Source organism: Aethalodelphis obliquidens, unplaced genomic scaffold (genome assembly GCF_003676395.1).
Source record: "Aethalodelphis obliquidens isolate GAN/ISIS:26980383/991018 unplaced genomic scaffold, ASM367639v1 scaffold9, whole genome shotgun sequence".
Lineage (NCBI taxonomy): Eukaryota > Metazoa > Chordata > Mammalia > Artiodactyla > Delphinidae > Aethalodelphis > Aethalodelphis obliquidens.
The window spans coordinates 21,523,967-21,542,428 of record NW_020837953.1 but is presented as its reverse complement, the minus strand read 5'-3'; the positions used below and the strand labels follow the sequence as shown (position 1 = coordinate 21,542,428).

The window sequence follows — 18,462 nt, the reverse complement described above, 5'->3', positions numbered from 1 at the left end:
ATCTTTGTGACCTTGGGCTAGGCAAAATTTCTTAAATATGACACTAAAAGCATAATTCCTAAAATTTAAAAACTGATAAATTATACTTAATCAAAATTCAAAAATTTGACTCTTCAGAAGATACTGTTAAGAGAATGAAAAGACAAGCAGCAAACTAGAAGGCAATATTTGTAAGTCACATATGTGATAAAGAACTTCTAATAGGGACTTCCCTGGTGGCACAGTGGCTAAGAATCCACCTGACAATGCAGGGGACAAGGGTTCAATCCCTGGTCCGGGAAGATCTCACATGCCGCAAAGCAACTAAGCCCGTGTGCCACAACTACTGAGCCTGTGCTCTAGAGCCCATGAGCCCACGTGCCACAACTACTGAAGCCCACATACTCTAGGGCCTGCATGCCAAAACTACTGAGCCCGCATGCTGCAACTACTAAAGACCAAGTGCCTAGAGTCCATGCTCTGCAAGAAGAGAAGCTACCACAATGAGAAGCCCGTGTACTGCAATGAAGAGTATCCCCCTGCTCGCCACAACTAGAGAAAGCCCACATGCAGCAATGAAGACCCAACGCAGCCAAAAAAAAAAAGAAATTGTAATAATAATATATAATATATAATAAGGAATGTAAAGGAATGCAATTCAATTTTTTTTTTATTTGGTTGCGCTGGGTCTTAGTTGCAGCAGGCAGGCTCCTTAGTTGCAGCATGTGGGCTTCCTTAGCTGTGGCAAGCAAACCCTTAGTTGCGGCATGCATGTGGGACCTAATTCTCTGACCAGGGATCGAACCCAGGCCCCCTGCATTGGGAGTGCAGAGTCTTAACCACTGCACCACCAGGAAGTCCCCGTAATTCAATTTTTAAATGGGCAAAAGATTTAAACAGATACTTTACTGAAGAAGATATATGGATAGCAATTGAGCACATTAAAAGATGTTCACCATCATTCTCATTAGGAAGTGCAAATTTAAACCCAATGAGATACCTTTATATACCCAACAGATTGGCTAAAATTAAAAGACTGACCATACCAAGTGTTGATGAGTATATGGAGGAACTGGAACTTATGGTGGGGATGTAAAATGGTACCACTTTGTTACCATGTGACCTAGTAATTCCACTCATAGGTATATACACAAGAGACCCACACAAAAACTTGTACACAAATGTTTATAGCAGTATTATTCATAATAGCCAAAAAGTGAAAACAACCCAAATGTCCACCAAATGGTGAATGGATAAAGAAAATGTGGTATATCCATACAATGGAATGTATCCAGCAATAAAAAGGAATGAAGTACTTATACATGTTCCAACATGGATGAAGGATGAAAACATTATGCTAAGTGGAAAAAAGAGTCAAAAAAGATCAAACTTTATGATTCCATTTCTATGAAATGTGCAGAATGGGTAAACCTAAAGAGACAGAAAGTAGATTAGTGGTTGTCTAAGGCTGGGGAAGGAATCTGGGGTGAGGAGTGGGGAGTGACTGCTAATGGGCACAGGGTTTCTTTGGGGCACAAAAATATTCTACATTTAGATTGTGATAAAGCGTGCATAACCCTGTAAATTAATTTAAAAACATTGAATTATACAGTTTAAATGGGTGAACTGTATGGTATATGAATTATATCACAGTAAAGCTATTTTAAAAGTTTGGTAGTTTCTTAAAAGTTAAATGTAACCCCATGATAGAATCCAGCCATTCTATTCCTAGGTATTTACCCAAGAGAACTGAAAACATTTGTCCACACGAAGACTGTACACCAGTGTTCATAGTAGCTTCATCTGTAATAGCCCCAAACTGGAAACAACCCAAATGTCCATCAACAGGAGAATGGATAAACAAATTGCTGTATATTCCCACCATGAAATACTACTCAGCAACAAAAAGGAATCAACTATTCATACACACAACAACATAGACAAACCTCACAACAATTATGCTGAATAACAGAAGTGACCAAAAAAAAAAGAATACTCCATGATTCCATTTATATAAAATTCTAGAAAATACAGCTGAACCTATGATAATCAGCGGTTGCCAGGGGAAGGTGAGGGAAGGACAGGGAGAGGCAGGAAGGTGAGATTCCAACAGGTTACCGGAAAATGTGGTGGAAAGTAACAATCACTACCTTGACTGTGGTGATAGTTTCATGGTTATATACACATATCAAAACATCAGCAGTTATTATATGTCAATTATACCTCACTAAACAGAAAAACAAAAGAACACAGATCCTAGGGCCATGTTCTCAGAGATTCTGATTCAGTAGATCTGGGTGGAATCTGAATAACTTTAGTTGTAACAAGCTCTCCAGGTGCTTCTGACCGTCAGTCAGGTTGGGGGACACTGAGCAGAGTGCAGGCCGGCGCTCCTCAATCTTTACTAATCACGTGTGGATTTGTTCAAATGCAAGTTAGTAGGTCTGGCGTGGGGCTCAAAATTCTGCATTTTAACAAGGTCCCAGTTGATACCAATACTGCTAATTCAAGACCACACTTTGCCAGGAGCAAGGGCAGGGAAACTAAAATGATGTTACATATGAAGGAATCTGGGAAAAAAGCAAAGCAATGGGAGAAATGGATGATAGGGGTCAAAAGGTAAAAATAAAGTATTACTGCTTCCCTCATTTAAAAAAAAAAAAAGCAAAGCAAGAAAGACACTGAGCAGGAAGAAACTTCCAGAGGTGATAGATATGTTTGCAGCATAGAATGTGGTGATGAGTTCACGGGTGTATACTTATGTCCAAATGCATCAAGTTGTATACATTAAATACGTACAAAATTTTGTATGTCAATCACACCTCAAAAGTGATTTTAAAAACATTTTACCTCGTCTCCCTCTAACCTCTTCATATATAATTTCTTTTTTTAAAACATAATAAAGAAGTTTATTCTTCCTTAAAAAAGAAGGAGAAGGAGGAGAAGAAGAAAAGAATGAAAGGCAGTGGGGCCAGACAGTGGAGGGTAACGCAGAGCAATCTTGGACATTTCAGCTTTCTATCGGCCACTGTAAATGTTTTCGCAAGGGTGTAATATGATCTAATCTGTGTTTGAGGAAGGTGACAAGCAGCAGCGTGAAGGAGAGACTCGCATGGCAAAGAGATGCCTGCCAAAAGTTATTGCAAAAATGGGCCGAGGATGTGAACAGGTTATTCACGTTCTCTCCTCTCTCTCTACTCTGAAACTGGGGCAGAGCTGATTCCACAGGCTGAAATCAAGCTGTGGGAGAAGCAGGTATAGGAGCTGGAGCCAGGAAATACGGGTGTGTGCAGGGACAGAAGGAGGAGGTGGGAGAACAGGATCCACAGAGGTAGGAGGGAGGTAGAATGGGGAGCTGCATCACTAAGCCTGGCCAAGCCCATCTCTTTACCATGTCTCATGATGGTTTCCTGCTCTCTGTCCCCCCTACTCTGGGAAGCAGGCACAGTTGTGATGGGCAAAATTTTGAGCACCACCATGGGTCAGATGGTGTGTCCCACCCACGCACCCCCGCCAAATATGTTGAACTCCTAACCCCCCAGCACCTCGGAATGTGACCTTATGTAGAAATAGGATTGTTGCAGATGTGACTGGTTAAGACGAGGTCATATTGGAGTATGGTGGGCCCCTAAACCAACATGACTGTGTCCTTATAAGAGGAGAAGACAGGGACACATGAAGGGAGAACGCCATATGACAATGGAGGCAGAGGTTGAAATGCTGCAGCTGCAAGGAAAGGAACCCCAAAGACTGATGGCCACCACCAGAAGCCGGGCAGAGGCAAGGACAGGTTCTCCCACGTAGATTCCGGAGGGAGCATGGCCCTTGACACCTGGATTCAGACTTCTAGCCTCCAGAGCTGTGAGACAATGCAGTTCTACTGTTTTAAGCCATCCAGTCTGTGGCAGCCCTAGGAAACGAACACAACTACCCACTGCAGTATAGGTAAATTCACTTACAAATGACATGTATATGTACCACTACATGTACATGTGTTTAAAAACACAAAAACAGAATTTTAAAGGATGGGCTATATTGGTTACACAACATTTTTAAATTATTTTTACTTCATTAATGATATAAAAAATTCTTATCAAGGGGCTTCCCTGGTGGCGCAGTGGTTGAGAGTCCGCCTGCCGATGCAGGGGACACGGGTTCGTGCCCCGGTCCGGGAAGATCCCACATGCCGCGGAGTGGCTAGGCCCGTGAGCCATGGCCGCTGAGCCTGCGCGTCCGGAGCCTGTGCCCCGCAGCGGGAGAGGCCACAACAGTGAGAGGCCGCGTACCACAAAAAAAAAAAAAAAAAAAAAATTCTTATCAAACAATAAGAAGACATGGAGGAAGCTTAAATGCATATTACTAAGTGAAACCAATCTGAACAGGCTACATACTGTATGATTCCAATTATATGACATTCCAATTGTATGACATTCTGGAAAAGGAAAACGATGGAGACAGTAAAAAGATCAGTGGTTGCCAGGGGTTGGGGGATGGGGAAGGATGAATGGGTGGATCATAGAGGATTTTTAGGACAGTGAAGTTACTCTGTATGATACTGTGATGATGGATACATGTCAGTATACATTTGTCCAAAACCATAGACTGTACAATACCAAGGGTGAACCCTAGTTTTCATGGACTTTGGTTGATGGTGATACATCAATGCAGGTTAATCAGTTTTAACGAGTGTACCGTTCTGTCGATAATGGAGGAGGCTGTGCCTGTGTGGGGGGCAGGGGATGAATGGGAAATCTCGGTAGCATCCTCTCAGTTTTGCTGTGAACCCCAAACTGCTCTAAAAAATATTCTTTAAAAAGAAAATCTTTCAATGAGCAGTGTTATTAAATAAGCTTCATTATTTTTAAAAATCCTGGTTAAATATCATGACAGAGAAATGCAAAGATATACTTCTAAGTTCAATTATTTTCCATGGAAGTTTTCTCTTAATCACTGTCATTACCAAAATATAAAATTTAAAAACAATGTCCAGTTTCAAATGGAAGAACTGCATCATTACCTACACTTATTCCAATTATGCAAAAATTTTGTTGTCACGTGGCTATTAATTCCCACCTTCCCTAACATCAGTCATGTGTTCTTGCAAACTAATCAGAAAGTGTTACAGTCAATAAGTTTAAAACCCGCTAAAACTCTTCACTGAGAAATTGTAAATCAGTTGAGAAAATTGTTTCCTGGCTTTTTAAGTGTGAACTTGTGAGAGTTATTGCATCTTCTTCAGGAGCAAAATCACATAATTATGGAATGATTCCCATTGACCAGTTTTCAAAATGCCCCTTTCATAGCATGAGTATCTTTGGAAAAGTAGTTACATTATCACTCCTTAAGAGAAATATACTATTATGTCTTTGAAGAGACATATTTTGTGTTTGTCTTTTCAGCAACATCTGTTAAGTAGCTTACTACTGAAAGCTTTTTGTTATCACAGAAAAAAAGAAAATTAGACACCCATCTTTATGTAAAAGAAAAATGCATAAAGTAATCTTTAAAATGAGCAAAAAATCAGAGGAATCCCTCTCACTGATTTCAGGACTTAAAATATAGCTACAATGGTACTGACTATGTGGTATTGGTGGAGGGGTAGACACATTGATCAATGAAACAAAAAGGAGAACCCAGAAATTGTTCCACAAAACTACAGCCAGGGCTTCCCTGGCGGCGCAGTGGTTAAGAATCCGCCTGCCAATGCAGGGGACACAGGTTCGAGCCCTGGTCTGGGAAGATCCCACGTGCCACGGAGCATCTAAGCCCGTGCGCCACAACTACTGAGCCTGCACTCTAGAGCCCATGAGCCACAACTACTGAAGCCCGTGCACCTAGAGCCCATGCTCCGCAACAAGAGAAGCCACCACAATGAGAAGCCCACGCACCGCAACGAAGAGTAGCCCCCTGCTCGCCACAACTAAAGAAAGCCTGCGCACAGCAATGAGAACCCAACGCAGCCAAAAATAAATAAATACATTTATTAAAAAAAAAACAAAAAAAACTACAGCCAACTGATTTTTTTTTTTTCCAACTGATTTTTGACAAAGGTATAAAAGCAACTCGGTGAAGGAAGAATAGTCTTTTCAACAGATTATTCAAGAGTATTTGGATATCCATAGGCAAATAAACAAACAAAAAGAAAATCTAAACATCACACTTTATACAAAAACTAACCAACTCAAACGGATCACATACTTAAATGTAAAGTGCAAAACATAACTTTAGAAGATAACATAGGAGAAAATATTCAAAACAGGGCTTGGTGAAGGGTTCTTAGACATGACACCAAAAGCTCGATTCATAAAAGGAAAAATTGATAAACTGGAATTCATCAAAATTAAAAACATTTGCTCTGTGAAAGACCCTGTTAAGATGATGAAAACACAAGCTACAGACTAAAAGAGAATATCTGTAAACTACATATTTGATAAAGGACTGGGATCTGGAATATATGAAGAACTCTCAAAATTCAACAGTTAAAAAAAATCTAATTATTTAGAAAGAGGGCAAAAGACATGAACAGACATTTCACTGAAGAGGATACACAGATGGCAAATAAGCCCATGAAGAGATGTTCAACATCATTAGCCATTAGAGAAATGCAAATTAAGACCATGATGAGATCACACATGTGTGAGCACAGCTAAAATTAAAAATAGTGACAGGGACTTCCCTGGTGGTGCAGTGGTTAAGAATCTGCCTGCCAATGCAGGGAACATGGGTTCGAGCTATGGTCTGGGAAGATCCCACATGCTGCAGAACAACTAAGCCCATGCACCACAACTACTGAGTCCGTGTGCCACAACTACTGAAGCCCGCGCGCCTAGAGCCCGTGCTCCGCAACAAGACAAGCCACCGCAATGAGAAGCCCGCGCACCGCGGCGAAGAGTAGCCCCCGCTCACGGCAACTAGGGAAAGCCCGTGCGCAGCAACGAAGACCCAACACAGCCAAAAATATTAATTAATTAATTAATTAAAAATAGTCACAAATGCTGGTGAGGATGCAGAAAACTGAATCACTTATACAAACCTGGGAGGAAAGTAAAATGAAACAGCCATTCTGAAAAACACTTTGGCTGGTTCTTAAAAAACGGAATATAAAAAAAAAAAAAAAAAACGGAATATACAACTACCATACAACCCAACCAACTTGCTCTTGGACATTTGTCCTAGAGAAATGAAAACTCATGTTCACAAAACTGTACTTATGTTTGCAAAAACCTGTACACAATGTTTATAGCAACTTTATTTGTAATAGCCCAAAACTGGAATGTCCTCCAATGAGTGAAGGATTAAACTTGTGGTGCTTTTCCATCCATACCATGGAATACTACTCAGCAATAAAAATGAACTATTGAAACATGCAACAACCTACATGAATTTCCAGAGACTTATGCTGAGTGAAGAAGGCTAATCCTGAATGGCTATATACTGTATTATTCTATTTATATAACATTCTTGAAGTGAGAAAATGATAGACACAACAGATTAGTGGTTGCTAGGGGTAAAGGAACATGTAAGGGGTGGGAGAGAAGAGGGTATGGCTGTAAAAATGCAACTGTGAGGAATCTTTGTGGTGTTGGAAATATTTTACTTTGTATCAGTGTAGATGTCCTGATTAGGATACTGTACTATAGTTTTGCAAGCTGTGACCATTGTGGGTAACTGGTTAAAGGGTACATGGAACCTCTAGGTACTTAATTTCTTACAGTGTAAATCTATAATTATCTCAAAATAAAAAGTTTAATTTTTTAAAGTTTCTAAGAAATAAATGGATAGATAGGAGTTCTAATATTTTCTGCCCACACCCTAATGAATCATCTTTGGCACACCCAGTATGAGAGATCAATGGCATATGCCGCTAGTCCCAGGGTGATAGTCCCTACCCAGTCTTTGGGTCCCTTTAGCTATTCTCAACATTCTCTTGAAGTTATCTTCCTTAAATGCAATCTTGATCACCTTATTTCCCCAAATCATCAGTCTTGACAAATAAGGACCTTCTGGCTTTAGTCCTTTATCCAATATATACGCCTGAACACCAAACTACTCAGTTTCCAATGGCACAAAACCCTGTCTGACTGTGAGGTACCTGAGAATGAGCACAAAGACCTCTCTATACGCTTATCTTATCTCTAATTAACGTATTTCTAAACTTATCAAGTACCCTAGCACATATGAGGAATGCAATAAATCTTGATTTAAATGTTTATTACCGGGCTTCCCTAGTGGCGCAGTGGTTAAGAATCTGCCTGCCAATGCAGGGGACATGGGTTCAAGCCCTGATCCGGGAAGATCCCACATACCACAGAGCAACTAAGCCCGTGAGACACAACTACTGAGCCGGCGCGCCTAGAGCCCGTGCTCCACAACAAGAGAAGCCACCGCAGTGAGGAGCCCCTGCTCCCGCAACTATAGAAAGCCCATGGGCAGCAACAAAGATCCAACGCAGCCAAAATAAATAAATAAATAAAATTTATTTTTAAAAAAATGTTTATTACCTTTGTTTATTACCTCCTAAGAGTCCAGAGGTGTTGATTCTGTGTTACATTCAGAACACTAACCTGCAATCACTCCTGCCAGGTACACCAGCCCCACGCGGAGGCCTTTGTGGACCATTTCCAAAGGGATACCCAAAACGAGCTGCATAACAAGATTCCCCAGGATGTGCTGAACTCTGCAGAGACAAACACAGTTGTCAAATATTATGACTAGCCCAGGCAGTTATTTCCTTGGGAGATTAGCAGGCATTGATGTGTTGTTTCTAGTTAAGAACTTGCTTAACTTGAATTCCACTTTCCAATTTTTTTAGGCGACTTTTTAAAAAAATAAAATCTTACACGAAGCCTCAATATGTAAAGCAGATAAAAGGACATTTTAGAAGTACACTTATTTTTTGTTATGGCCGCACTGTGAGGCATGTGGGATCTTAGTTTCCGGATTAGGGATCGAACCCGTGCCCCCTGCAGTGGAAGTGTGGAGTCTCAACCACTGCACCGCCAGGGAAGTCCCAGAAGTATACATTTATTTTATAAGCTCTGTTTTACAACAATTACTGATAATGTCAAACAAAGAGCAATAAGGCTTCTTTAAGGAAAATAAGCTTGCAGTTACAGGGTTTAGATGACAACTGCCATGATATGTCAGCTTCGGCATATGCTTTTGTTTTGGTTGCATAGTATTACTGAGAAAATACTAATTCACTCATGTTGAGTCTAAATTTTAATAGATTTTTTTTTTTTTTTTTTGGCTGCATTGGGTCTTTGTTGCTGAGCGCGGGCTTCCTCTAGTTGCGGGGAGCGGGGGCTGCTCTTCCTTGCGGTGCGTGAACTTCTACATTGTGGTGGCTTCTCTTGTCGTGGAGCACGGGCTCTAGGTGTGTGGGCTTCAGTAGTTGTGGCTCACAGGCTCAGTAGTTGTGGCGCATGGCCTTAGTTGCTCCGCGGCATGTGGGATCTTCCTGGACCAGGGCTCGAACCCGTGTTCCCTGCATTTGCAAGCGGATTCTTAACCACTGCGCCACCAGGGAAGCCCCAAAATTTCAATAGATTTTTAAACAACCTGTCTTGCAAGTTCAGGATAGTCTTTAATGAAACAGAGATGGGAAGAGAAACTTCATTCCCAGTTCTACATTAAAAAGGCTTTTTCTTTTTAAGTTTACCAGAATAAAAAAAAAAAGAAGTTACCTAGTAACAATAGCTAAAGTTAGTATCTCCCATGTACCATAATTTGGCATATAACATTTTTGAGTACAGATGCTTTTTATTATACTTTTTAAATAGGGGAAAATATTTTTAAGTGAAATTCACATTATTTTACTTGTCAAACCCCACAAGCATCTCTGGAGAATCTCTGAATGTAATTTAGCAAATTACCACATTACAGTAATCCTTAATTTACTTGCCATGTAGCACAATACTTTATTTTTTTTTAAGAGATTTTGGGTTAAACCAAAAACTTAAAAAATAACACAGCTGTTGAATCTTCCACAAAGTGCAGCCGCTTTCATATTAGTTTTAGGGATTGTGTTTTTGAATTCTAATTTACTTAAAAGATATCCAGCAGACCACTGAAGAGGTTCTCTGGGCAAACCCTACAGAACAGATTACTTACATTTAGGCCACATGTGCATCCAGCCACAACTATCACTGTACAAGCCATCTTCAAAGACGTGAGACGTAACACATAATTCAGCACAAAACAGCCTAGCCAGGACAGTTACACCAACCTTATGGAGACCTCAGACATAAACAGGTTTTTGAAATATGTGCACCTTGTGAATTGGAACAAGAAGTTCAAAGAAAGCTATCCCGTCCTGTCCTCTGGGAACAGTGTGAGGACGAAGTGACTAATAGCACAAAACCCCAAAGAATCACCCCAAGCACTCTTTCCACTGCTCAACAGCTAGAGTAGAAGTGGCATAATGCTGAGATCCTGTCATATACCCAGAAGAGAAATACTAATTTTTTTCATCCAAATTCTATGCACCCTTCAAGGTCCAGCTTGAATCCATGTCATCTGTGAAGCCATCCCCATCCTGATCATCCCCTTTTTCTGTTTATATTTATGTAGTTAATCCAACATCCATTTCTTTAACCCTTGTCTACCTCCTCTAGTGAGGGTAGAAGAGCTGGTATTGATTTTCCCAATCTCTCTTAGCTAGGGGTAGCCAGGTCATGTAGTCCTGGCCAATGAGATGCAGGTAAGAACACTGCTAGGAGACTTTTAAGAGAGCCTCTATCTAAACAAAAGGGATGGATGTCACCAGTACCTGGTACTACCTCTTCCCCCTTCCTGCTTTGAATGCAGAGCTACAGCAGCCAACTTGCAACCATGACAGAAAGGCGAAGGGAAAAGCAGAGATGTCAGCACAGGATCAAGAGTCCTGGCTTCATTAAACAGATGAACCAACCAGCTACCGCTGGGCTTCTTATATGGGCAAAAGATTTACCTACATTTGTTTAGGCCCCTGTTACATTTTCTTGTCACTTGCATCCAAAAGCATCCCTAATTTATACAACCCCATATGTGACATGTCCTACACGGCCTTGCGAATTCTTTTTGAGCACCTTACTATATGTGTCAGACGCTGTAAAAATTGTTAAAACCGTTGTCTCATTTAATCACAGCAACCTTATGAGGTAGGTACTATTACCCCATTTTAGAGATGTGGAAACTGAGGCACAAAGAGGTTAAATAACTACAGTATACTGTAATACTATATTGCCTTGCATTACTATTTAACTGACTGCTCCCCCTTATAATTTTAAAGTCTTTGAGTGCAGAAGCCACATTCGCTTCGAACATACTTGTTAAATGGAAAACTAAAGTGTGGAAGTATCCACAGAAATGGGGCAATTGGTGATTTTGTCCCTAACTTGTCAAGCCTCTGAGCCCTGTGTCCTGCCATGGATCCTTATTTAGCCACTGGCCAGTTATCTTTCAAGGTCCAGGGCTGGGTAGGTTGCATACATGAAGTTGGCCTCATCTGAAACCCCAGGAGCCCACCAGAGAGGAGGGGCCAGCAGCGAGCTGCTCACTGTCTGCAGTGCGCATGGTGAATCACGGATTCTGAGCAAGGTCAGAAGGCTATTAGCATTTAAAAAACTGTAAGCAGGGACTTCTCTGGTGGTGCAGTGGTTAAGAATCTGTCTGCCAATGCAGGAGATACGGGTTCGAGCCCTGGTCCGCGAAGATCCCACATGCCACGGAGTAACTAAGCCCATGCACCACAACTACTGAGCCTGCGCTCTAGAGCCCGCAAGCCACAACTACTGAGCCTGTGAGCCACAACTACTGAAGCCTGAGCACCTAGAGCCCGTGCTCCTCAACAAGAGAAGCCACAGCAATGAGAAGCCCACGCACCACAACGAAGAGTAGCCCCTGCTCACCGCAACTAGAGAAAGCCCGCGCGCAGCAACAAAGACCCAACGCAGCCAAAAATAAATAAATAATTTTTTTTAAAAAACTGTACCTGCCAAAAATGGCAGGCTCCACATCACCTATTGCTTGTATTATTCTAAATGAACATTATTATACACTCATCGAAAGGCTCAGGAATTAATTTTTTAAGTGTTTGGCAGAGGTGTGGAGGATGGCACCGATGATTCACATTTTCAAAGGCACATTTAACAACATCACACAGCTTGAGGGACACACTTTTGGTTTGGTAACGATTTCTCTTCTCATTAATATTCCTACATACATACCAATATTAGGCAGTTACAATGCAATACAAAGTACACTGGACCTAGAGTTAGCACTAATGGGTTGAGATCCTCACTCTACAACTTAGCTGTGGGACACGGAGCAAGAGTCTACATCCCATAAGCCTCAGACACGAAACAGCAGGAGTAACACATGCCTCCTAGGGTTGCCATGAGGATCAAACAAGATTATGGACGTGAAAGTGCCTGATCAATAATAAAGCACCAGGCTTCCCTGGTGGCGCAGTGGTTGAGAGTCCGCCTGCCGATGCAGGGGACACGGGTTCGTGCCCCGGTCCGGGAAGATCCCACATGCCGCGGAGCGGCTGGGCCCGTGAGCCATGGCCGCTGAGCCTGTGCGTCCGGAGTCTGTGCTCCGCGGCGGGAGAGGCCACAACAGTGAGAGGGCCGCGTACCGCAAAAGAAAAATAATAATAATAAATAAAAAATTAAAAAAATAATAATAATAAAGCACCGAACAAATGCTCGGGGTTACAATGACTTATAGTCACCTCTGATATCAGTGACTTAACTGTCAGTCCTTACCCAGCATGCACCAGCATGTATGAGATAAACCTCCAGGCTTCCTCCCTCTTCTCAGGACTGTAGATAAAGGGACTCTCCAAGATGCCCGAGTCCAAGGTGATCCACTGTTTCTGCGGCTTCCACACAGCATAGTAAATAAACACTGCCAGCTGACAGGGAGGGGCAGACACAGACGTTAACCACACCTTCTGCAGAGAGAGGCCCCGTTAAAGCACACGGGCACTACCTCTGTTTCAAACAATTAGCTCTCAAGAGGGCCACTCTCTAGCATGTGCTCAGAAGATGACAGGAATTCAATTCCCTGCCATATATCTGACCCTACAACTGTGGGCGCTTCCTCCAGCGATCAGGAGCAGCCGTAGACCAAACTGCAAAGAAGAATCTTTCGAACCCACTTTCCCCTCTTAAATACCCACTGCCCTCGTCTTCCCACACTCACTATTTGGTCGTTCATTTACAACTTAATGTGAAATTAAGTCACTGCTGGCTTCTGAAGAATAGAGGAGGGAAAGGGAAAAATAGTAACTTTGCAGTGGAGAAGCCTGGCAAATATGACCTTAGCCAAGTGATGAAGGTGAACGTCACAGGGATGTCGTGTGGATGTCCCCTGTCCTCTGCTACCTGACGTGATCTGATGAGAAGGGTACTTCACTTCTGTGGTCTTCCTCCCTCAAACCCATAACTTCAGTCTAATCACGAGAAAAACATCAGACATCCCAGACTGGGGGACATTCTACAGGATACCCGGCCAGTACTCCTCAAGACTATCAAAGCCATGGAAAGCAAAGACTGAAACTGGGAAGTGGACTTCGCCTCCCCAGGACTGGTGCGTCCGTGCACGAGCCTCGCGGGTCTGCGGCGGCAGACCTCGTAAGGTCTGCCCTTACGAGGGGTGAGGGGTAAAGGCAGGGGCAGGGGCAGGGGCAGGACGGCTGCCGCCACGGCCAGGAGTCAGGACGCATTCGACGCCATCATGATGGCGGATGAGAGGTTTCACGGGGAAGGGTATCAGGAAGGCTATGAAAAAGGAAGTAGTTTGGGTATGATTGAAGGAAGGCAGCATGGCACGTTTCATGGAGCTAAAATCGGATCTGAGATCAGGTGCTACCAAGGTTTCGCTTTTGCTTGGAGATGTCTCCTGCACGGTTGCTCCACTGAGAAAGACAGCAAATAGATGAAGGTCTTAGAATCGTTGATTGCAATGATTCAGAAATTCCCTTATGATGACCCTACTTATGATAAACTTCACGAAGACTTAGACAAAATTAGAGGGAAATTTAAGCAGCTTTGTTCATTATTAAACGTTCAGCCCAACTTTAAAATTAGCACAGAAGGTTCTGGACTTTCATTTTGATGACAGACGAACAGACAAAACATCAAGGAACAGATGTTCGTATGTTAAGTGTTTAAAATATGATTAAAGGCAAAACAATGATGGGGGATTCGTTGTTTTGCAGGGAGGGTTCCAGCTTGGCCAGTGAAAGGGCTTCCTTCCCCTGAGGTCTGCCTGCATCACCTCGGTGCCCCCCACAGGGCCCCTCCGCACAAGTCCATCCTTTGTTGGGTCCTGTCTGCTCTCCAGTCTGAACGCAGCCCTGGCAGAGCCCTCGCCGGGCTGCTGTCTCTGATCCAGGATCCAGGCCGTTGGCTCATGGGTTCTCGCCACCTGGCAGGCCTGGCTGGATATAGACTCAGGTTGGCTCTGGATAGGATAAACCTCCCATTTAACCCCCCCGGGCTTTGGTCAGTGCTCAGAGGGACAGTTTTTTAAAAAATGAGAGCCACAGGGTTGACACGAAGCAGGTTAATGGGAAAGAGTGATGGGTACTGTGACATTTATTGACCCTTGAGATGGGCCAGTGCTGTGACCTGCTTCTCATGTTTTATTTAGTCCCTTCAGTAGCCCATGAGGTGGGCGTTATTCCTGTTTTATAGTCGAGGAAACGGAGGCCCAAGAGACTGCCTGGTCCAAGGGCAGTGGGCGGCAGAGTTGGGAATCCAACCCCCATCTCCTGGTGCCCACTCTGGAACCCGCGGTCGCACCCACAGGCTCGGGGTTCCTGCCCGCAGATCCCCGCTGTGCCCCGTGGAGCCCCGGGGCGTCGCCTGTGGCCATGGACGTGGGCGTCTGGCTGAGAGGAGGAAAGGCCAGCCCTGTCCCCAGGGAGCCCAGACCTGCTCTTCCTGTGTCCCCGGGTGGATGGGGCTCTGCAGCATCAAAAATGGTCAAGGGGAGGGGATTTTAAGGCCACCGCTCTATGTGCAGAAACTTTGGAGCCTTACTGCAGCCTTCCTTTTAGTGTGAGTTCTCTGTCTTCTGCCCGGACTTAAAGGCATCGTCTATACGTGGTGAGGTCCTGGCAGGCCAGTCCCCCATGAGATGCGTGGCTCCCGGGCATTTCTCTGCAAGTGATGGCCCGTGTCCAGGCCCCTCGGGCACCCTGGCCAGAGCCCTCTCCCCACCCGCTACTGGCCCAGGGAGCAGATTTGGAAGCCGTGAGTGAAATTAGCACGCGGGTAGCCGTGAATCTGCTCCAGATTTCAAAATCATTCCAGAGCGTCTGGGTAGACTGTGCTCCCCTGGCAGCTGCTGGGGGGCCACTGCGGGGCCTGGGACGCTGGCCCTCCCCATGTGCCGAGGAGGAAGAAACGGCTTCTAGTTGTTGGAGGACAAGACTCCGCCTTTATCCTGCTTGGCTTTCTTATGTGTGTCTCGCTGTAAGTTCATGGCCTGCAGTCCCAACCTCAGTTCTGCGGAGCCCAGGACCGGACCGGGCACATGGCCTCAGATGTGCCTTTGTACAGACACCAGCAGCGCTCATCTCTGGCTGGTGGAATGAAAGGGCTTTTGTTGTCATTTTCCTGGGTGGATTTTTGTGTTTTCTAAACTATCTGTTTGGACAATGTATTATTTTTATAATTGGAGAAAAAATAAACAGTATATTTTAAAGCAAAAAAAAACAAAAAAAGGACTGAGACACTGTCACAGATCAGAGTAAACTGGGGGGAATGTGAAAATTAAATGCAGCATGATACCCTGGGTTCGAGGGTACAAGAGGGACAGAAAGAGGACACTAATGGAAAAATTGGAAAAGGCCAAATTAAGCCTGTGTTTAGTTAATACTAATATACTAATATGAGTTTCTTAGTTTTGACAAGTGTACTATGGAAATATAAGATATTAGCAATGGGAGAAATTGTGTCAGGGGTATACAGGAACTCTCTGTACTATCTCTGCAAATTTTCTGTAAAGCTAAAATTATTCCAAAATAAAAAATTTGTTTTAAAAAAGATTTTTTTTTTTTTTTTGGCCATGCCACATGGCTTGTCGGATCTTAGTTCCCCAACCAGGGATCAAACCCGGGCCCCTGGCAGTGAAAGCGTTGAGTCCTAACCACTGGGCTGCGAGGGAATTCCCAAATGTGTTTAAAAATTTTTAATTAGGAAATTCTCTGGTGGTCCAGTGGTAAAGAATCCACCTTCCAATGCAGGGGACGCGGGTTTGATCCCTGGTTGGGGAACTAAGATCCCACATGCCGTGGAGCAACTAAGCCTGTGCGCCACAACTAGAGAGAAGCCCGCAAGGTGCAACAAAAAAAAAGACCTTGCATGCCGCAACTAAGACCCAACGCAACCAAAAAAATTAATTAAATAAATAAAATAATTTTTTTTAAAAAATGGCCTTTGGCCTTCAACTATAAGTCTTACCCCCAGGTCTCCAGTCCTGGCCTACTCTGTAGATTTTTTTTTTTTTTTTTTTTTTTTCTGCGGCACGCGGGCCTCTCACTGTTGCGGCCTCTCCCATTGCGGAGCACAGGCTCCGGACGCTCAGGCTCAGCGGCCATGGCTGACGGACCCAGCCGCTCCACGGCACGTGGGATCCTCCCGGACCGGGGCACGAACCTGTGTCCCCTGCATCGGCAGGCGGACTCTCAACCACTGCGCCACCAGGGAAGCCCCTACCCTGTAGATTTTAAACTTGCCAAGCCTCCACAATTACATGAGCCAATTCCTTAAAATAAATCAATCTCTCTCTCTCCATATACATGTGTAGGTAGATAGATGATAGATACATAGATAGATAATGTGTGTGTGTGTGCGGGTGTATACATCCTATTGGTTCTGCTTCTTTAAAGAATCCTGACTAATACAGTCCCTGATAAGGAAGTTGAGGCATCAGTGGGAATTAAGAGGATGACTTCCTAATGGCCCTAAAGTCACACCCCACAGGCAGCCATCCTCTGTCAATTCCTTTATGAGGCATCATGGTGTGGGAGAAAAAGCTGGGTGAGATAAGGCTCAGGAGAAGCCCAGTCCTGGCCAAATAACTAAGTATGTGGCCTTGGCCAAATCGCCCCATGTCTCTGGGCCTTGCACTCTTTTCTGGAAAACAAAAGGGCTCACTAGACCAGAGTCTGAAACCCACTACATGCTGCCCATAGTAGACATCATTACAGGATCCCATTTTTTTCCTACTGAAATCTGGAGGCAACTTATAATTCTTCTAAACGTATGGCTCCTGATAGACCTTACCAATCAATCAAAGTTGGTTCATGAGATCAAACCAATTTGCAACCCCAAAATCATTTGATTTCTAAAGTCCCCACAAACTAAAATGAAACGAAACCACTAAAACTGTGGTCACTGCTGGGCAGGGGAGTTGTTTGAAAAATAAAACTCAACCCTTGCCTAAAAGTGACTGGGAACATAAGAAAAACCTGGGAAGGGAACTCTGGAGAGGGTGAGGTCGAGTTCTGTGTGTGCTGTACTTGCCATCGCCAAGCTCTCCTCTTACGTTTTTCAGTCTTTATCTAGACCTGATCTAAAGCCGCAGTGTGTGTGCAACCCCCCAGAGGTCCTTGCACCAGTGCCCACCACCCCGAATGCTTACCTCAGCAATGCTGATGGAGATGATGAACACAGGGGGTGGGAGGCAGTTAGCTCTTTCCAGGTATGTTCTTCGCACCGGTTCAGGAAGCATCCATTTTGAGACAATCCTGTGGACCTTTTTAAGCCTGAAGGGATCTTTACCTGCCCTGTCCGCTCTCAGTTTCTCCTCTTCCAGCATTTCTTTCATCTCTCTATCCCTATTTAGATTCACGTCTTCTTCCATTTCCAAATTATGAGCAGCAGCCATTATCCTGGGTCCACCCTCCACCTGAAAGGGACATGAATGTCAGGGAAAAACAGATGACCCTATAGTGTTTGGGCCATGGCTCTTTCCTCGGCTCTCTGGCACAACCATTGGTTTCCAATGCCTTTCCTGTGTGTTAATAGAAGGCAGCTGAAGATCTGGTGCCCAAATGTACATAATATCCATACCCTTGTCACCAGTGTGTAATGGTGAGAAAGCACTAGAGTCTCCCCAGTGGAGGGAGAGGACTCCCCAGAAGTCATTTATGGATTCATCTATTGACACCACCCAAAGGATGGACTGGAAATTTGGGATGGCAACTCTACCTCATATACCAATTCCTTCCCCTCTGCCACTGACTCTCAGAGCAACCACTAGTGTAAGAAGTAGCTTTGCCACGAGGTGAAGTATCTCAGAGCCCAAACCACGCTCACTGCATAACTGAACTCAGTTTTGTCCAGCTTAAGTAAATAATCTCCTTTCCCTTCTTAGTTTCATCTTGCTTCTGCTCCCAGGCCAAACACAGATCTCTAGTTTCTGATTCAGAATCAAAAATGATTTACTGAGCATTGACTATATATCAGGTACTATGCTAGG

General features: G+C 43.8%; 1 protein-coding gene and 1 pseudogene across 6 annotated transcripts in view; one reads left to right on the top strand and one right to left on the bottom strand.

The window, feature by feature from the left end:
• RHBDL2 (rhomboid like 2) overlaps positions 1-18,462 on the bottom strand; it is a 56,950-nt gene that overhangs the window by 11,881 nt on the left and 26,607 nt on the right. For all 6 annotated transcript variants that reach the window (XM_027109019.1, XM_027109017.1, XM_027109022.1 and 3 more), the window contains 3 exons: positions 17,623-17,889; positions 12,732-12,880; positions 8,544-8,656 (listed from right to left, as the gene is read on the bottom strand). In XM_027109019.1, the coding sequence (XP_026964820.1) occupies positions 8,544-8,656; positions 12,732-12,880; positions 17,623-17,868 (508 nt within the window). In that variant the 5' untranslated portion in view covers positions 17,869-17,889. The remainder of the gene's footprint in view (positions 1-8,543; positions 8,657-12,731; positions 12,881-17,622; positions 17,890-18,462) is intronic.
• On the top strand, positions 13,321-14,085 carry LOC113622360 (protein LTO1 homolog pseudogene; annotated as a pseudogene).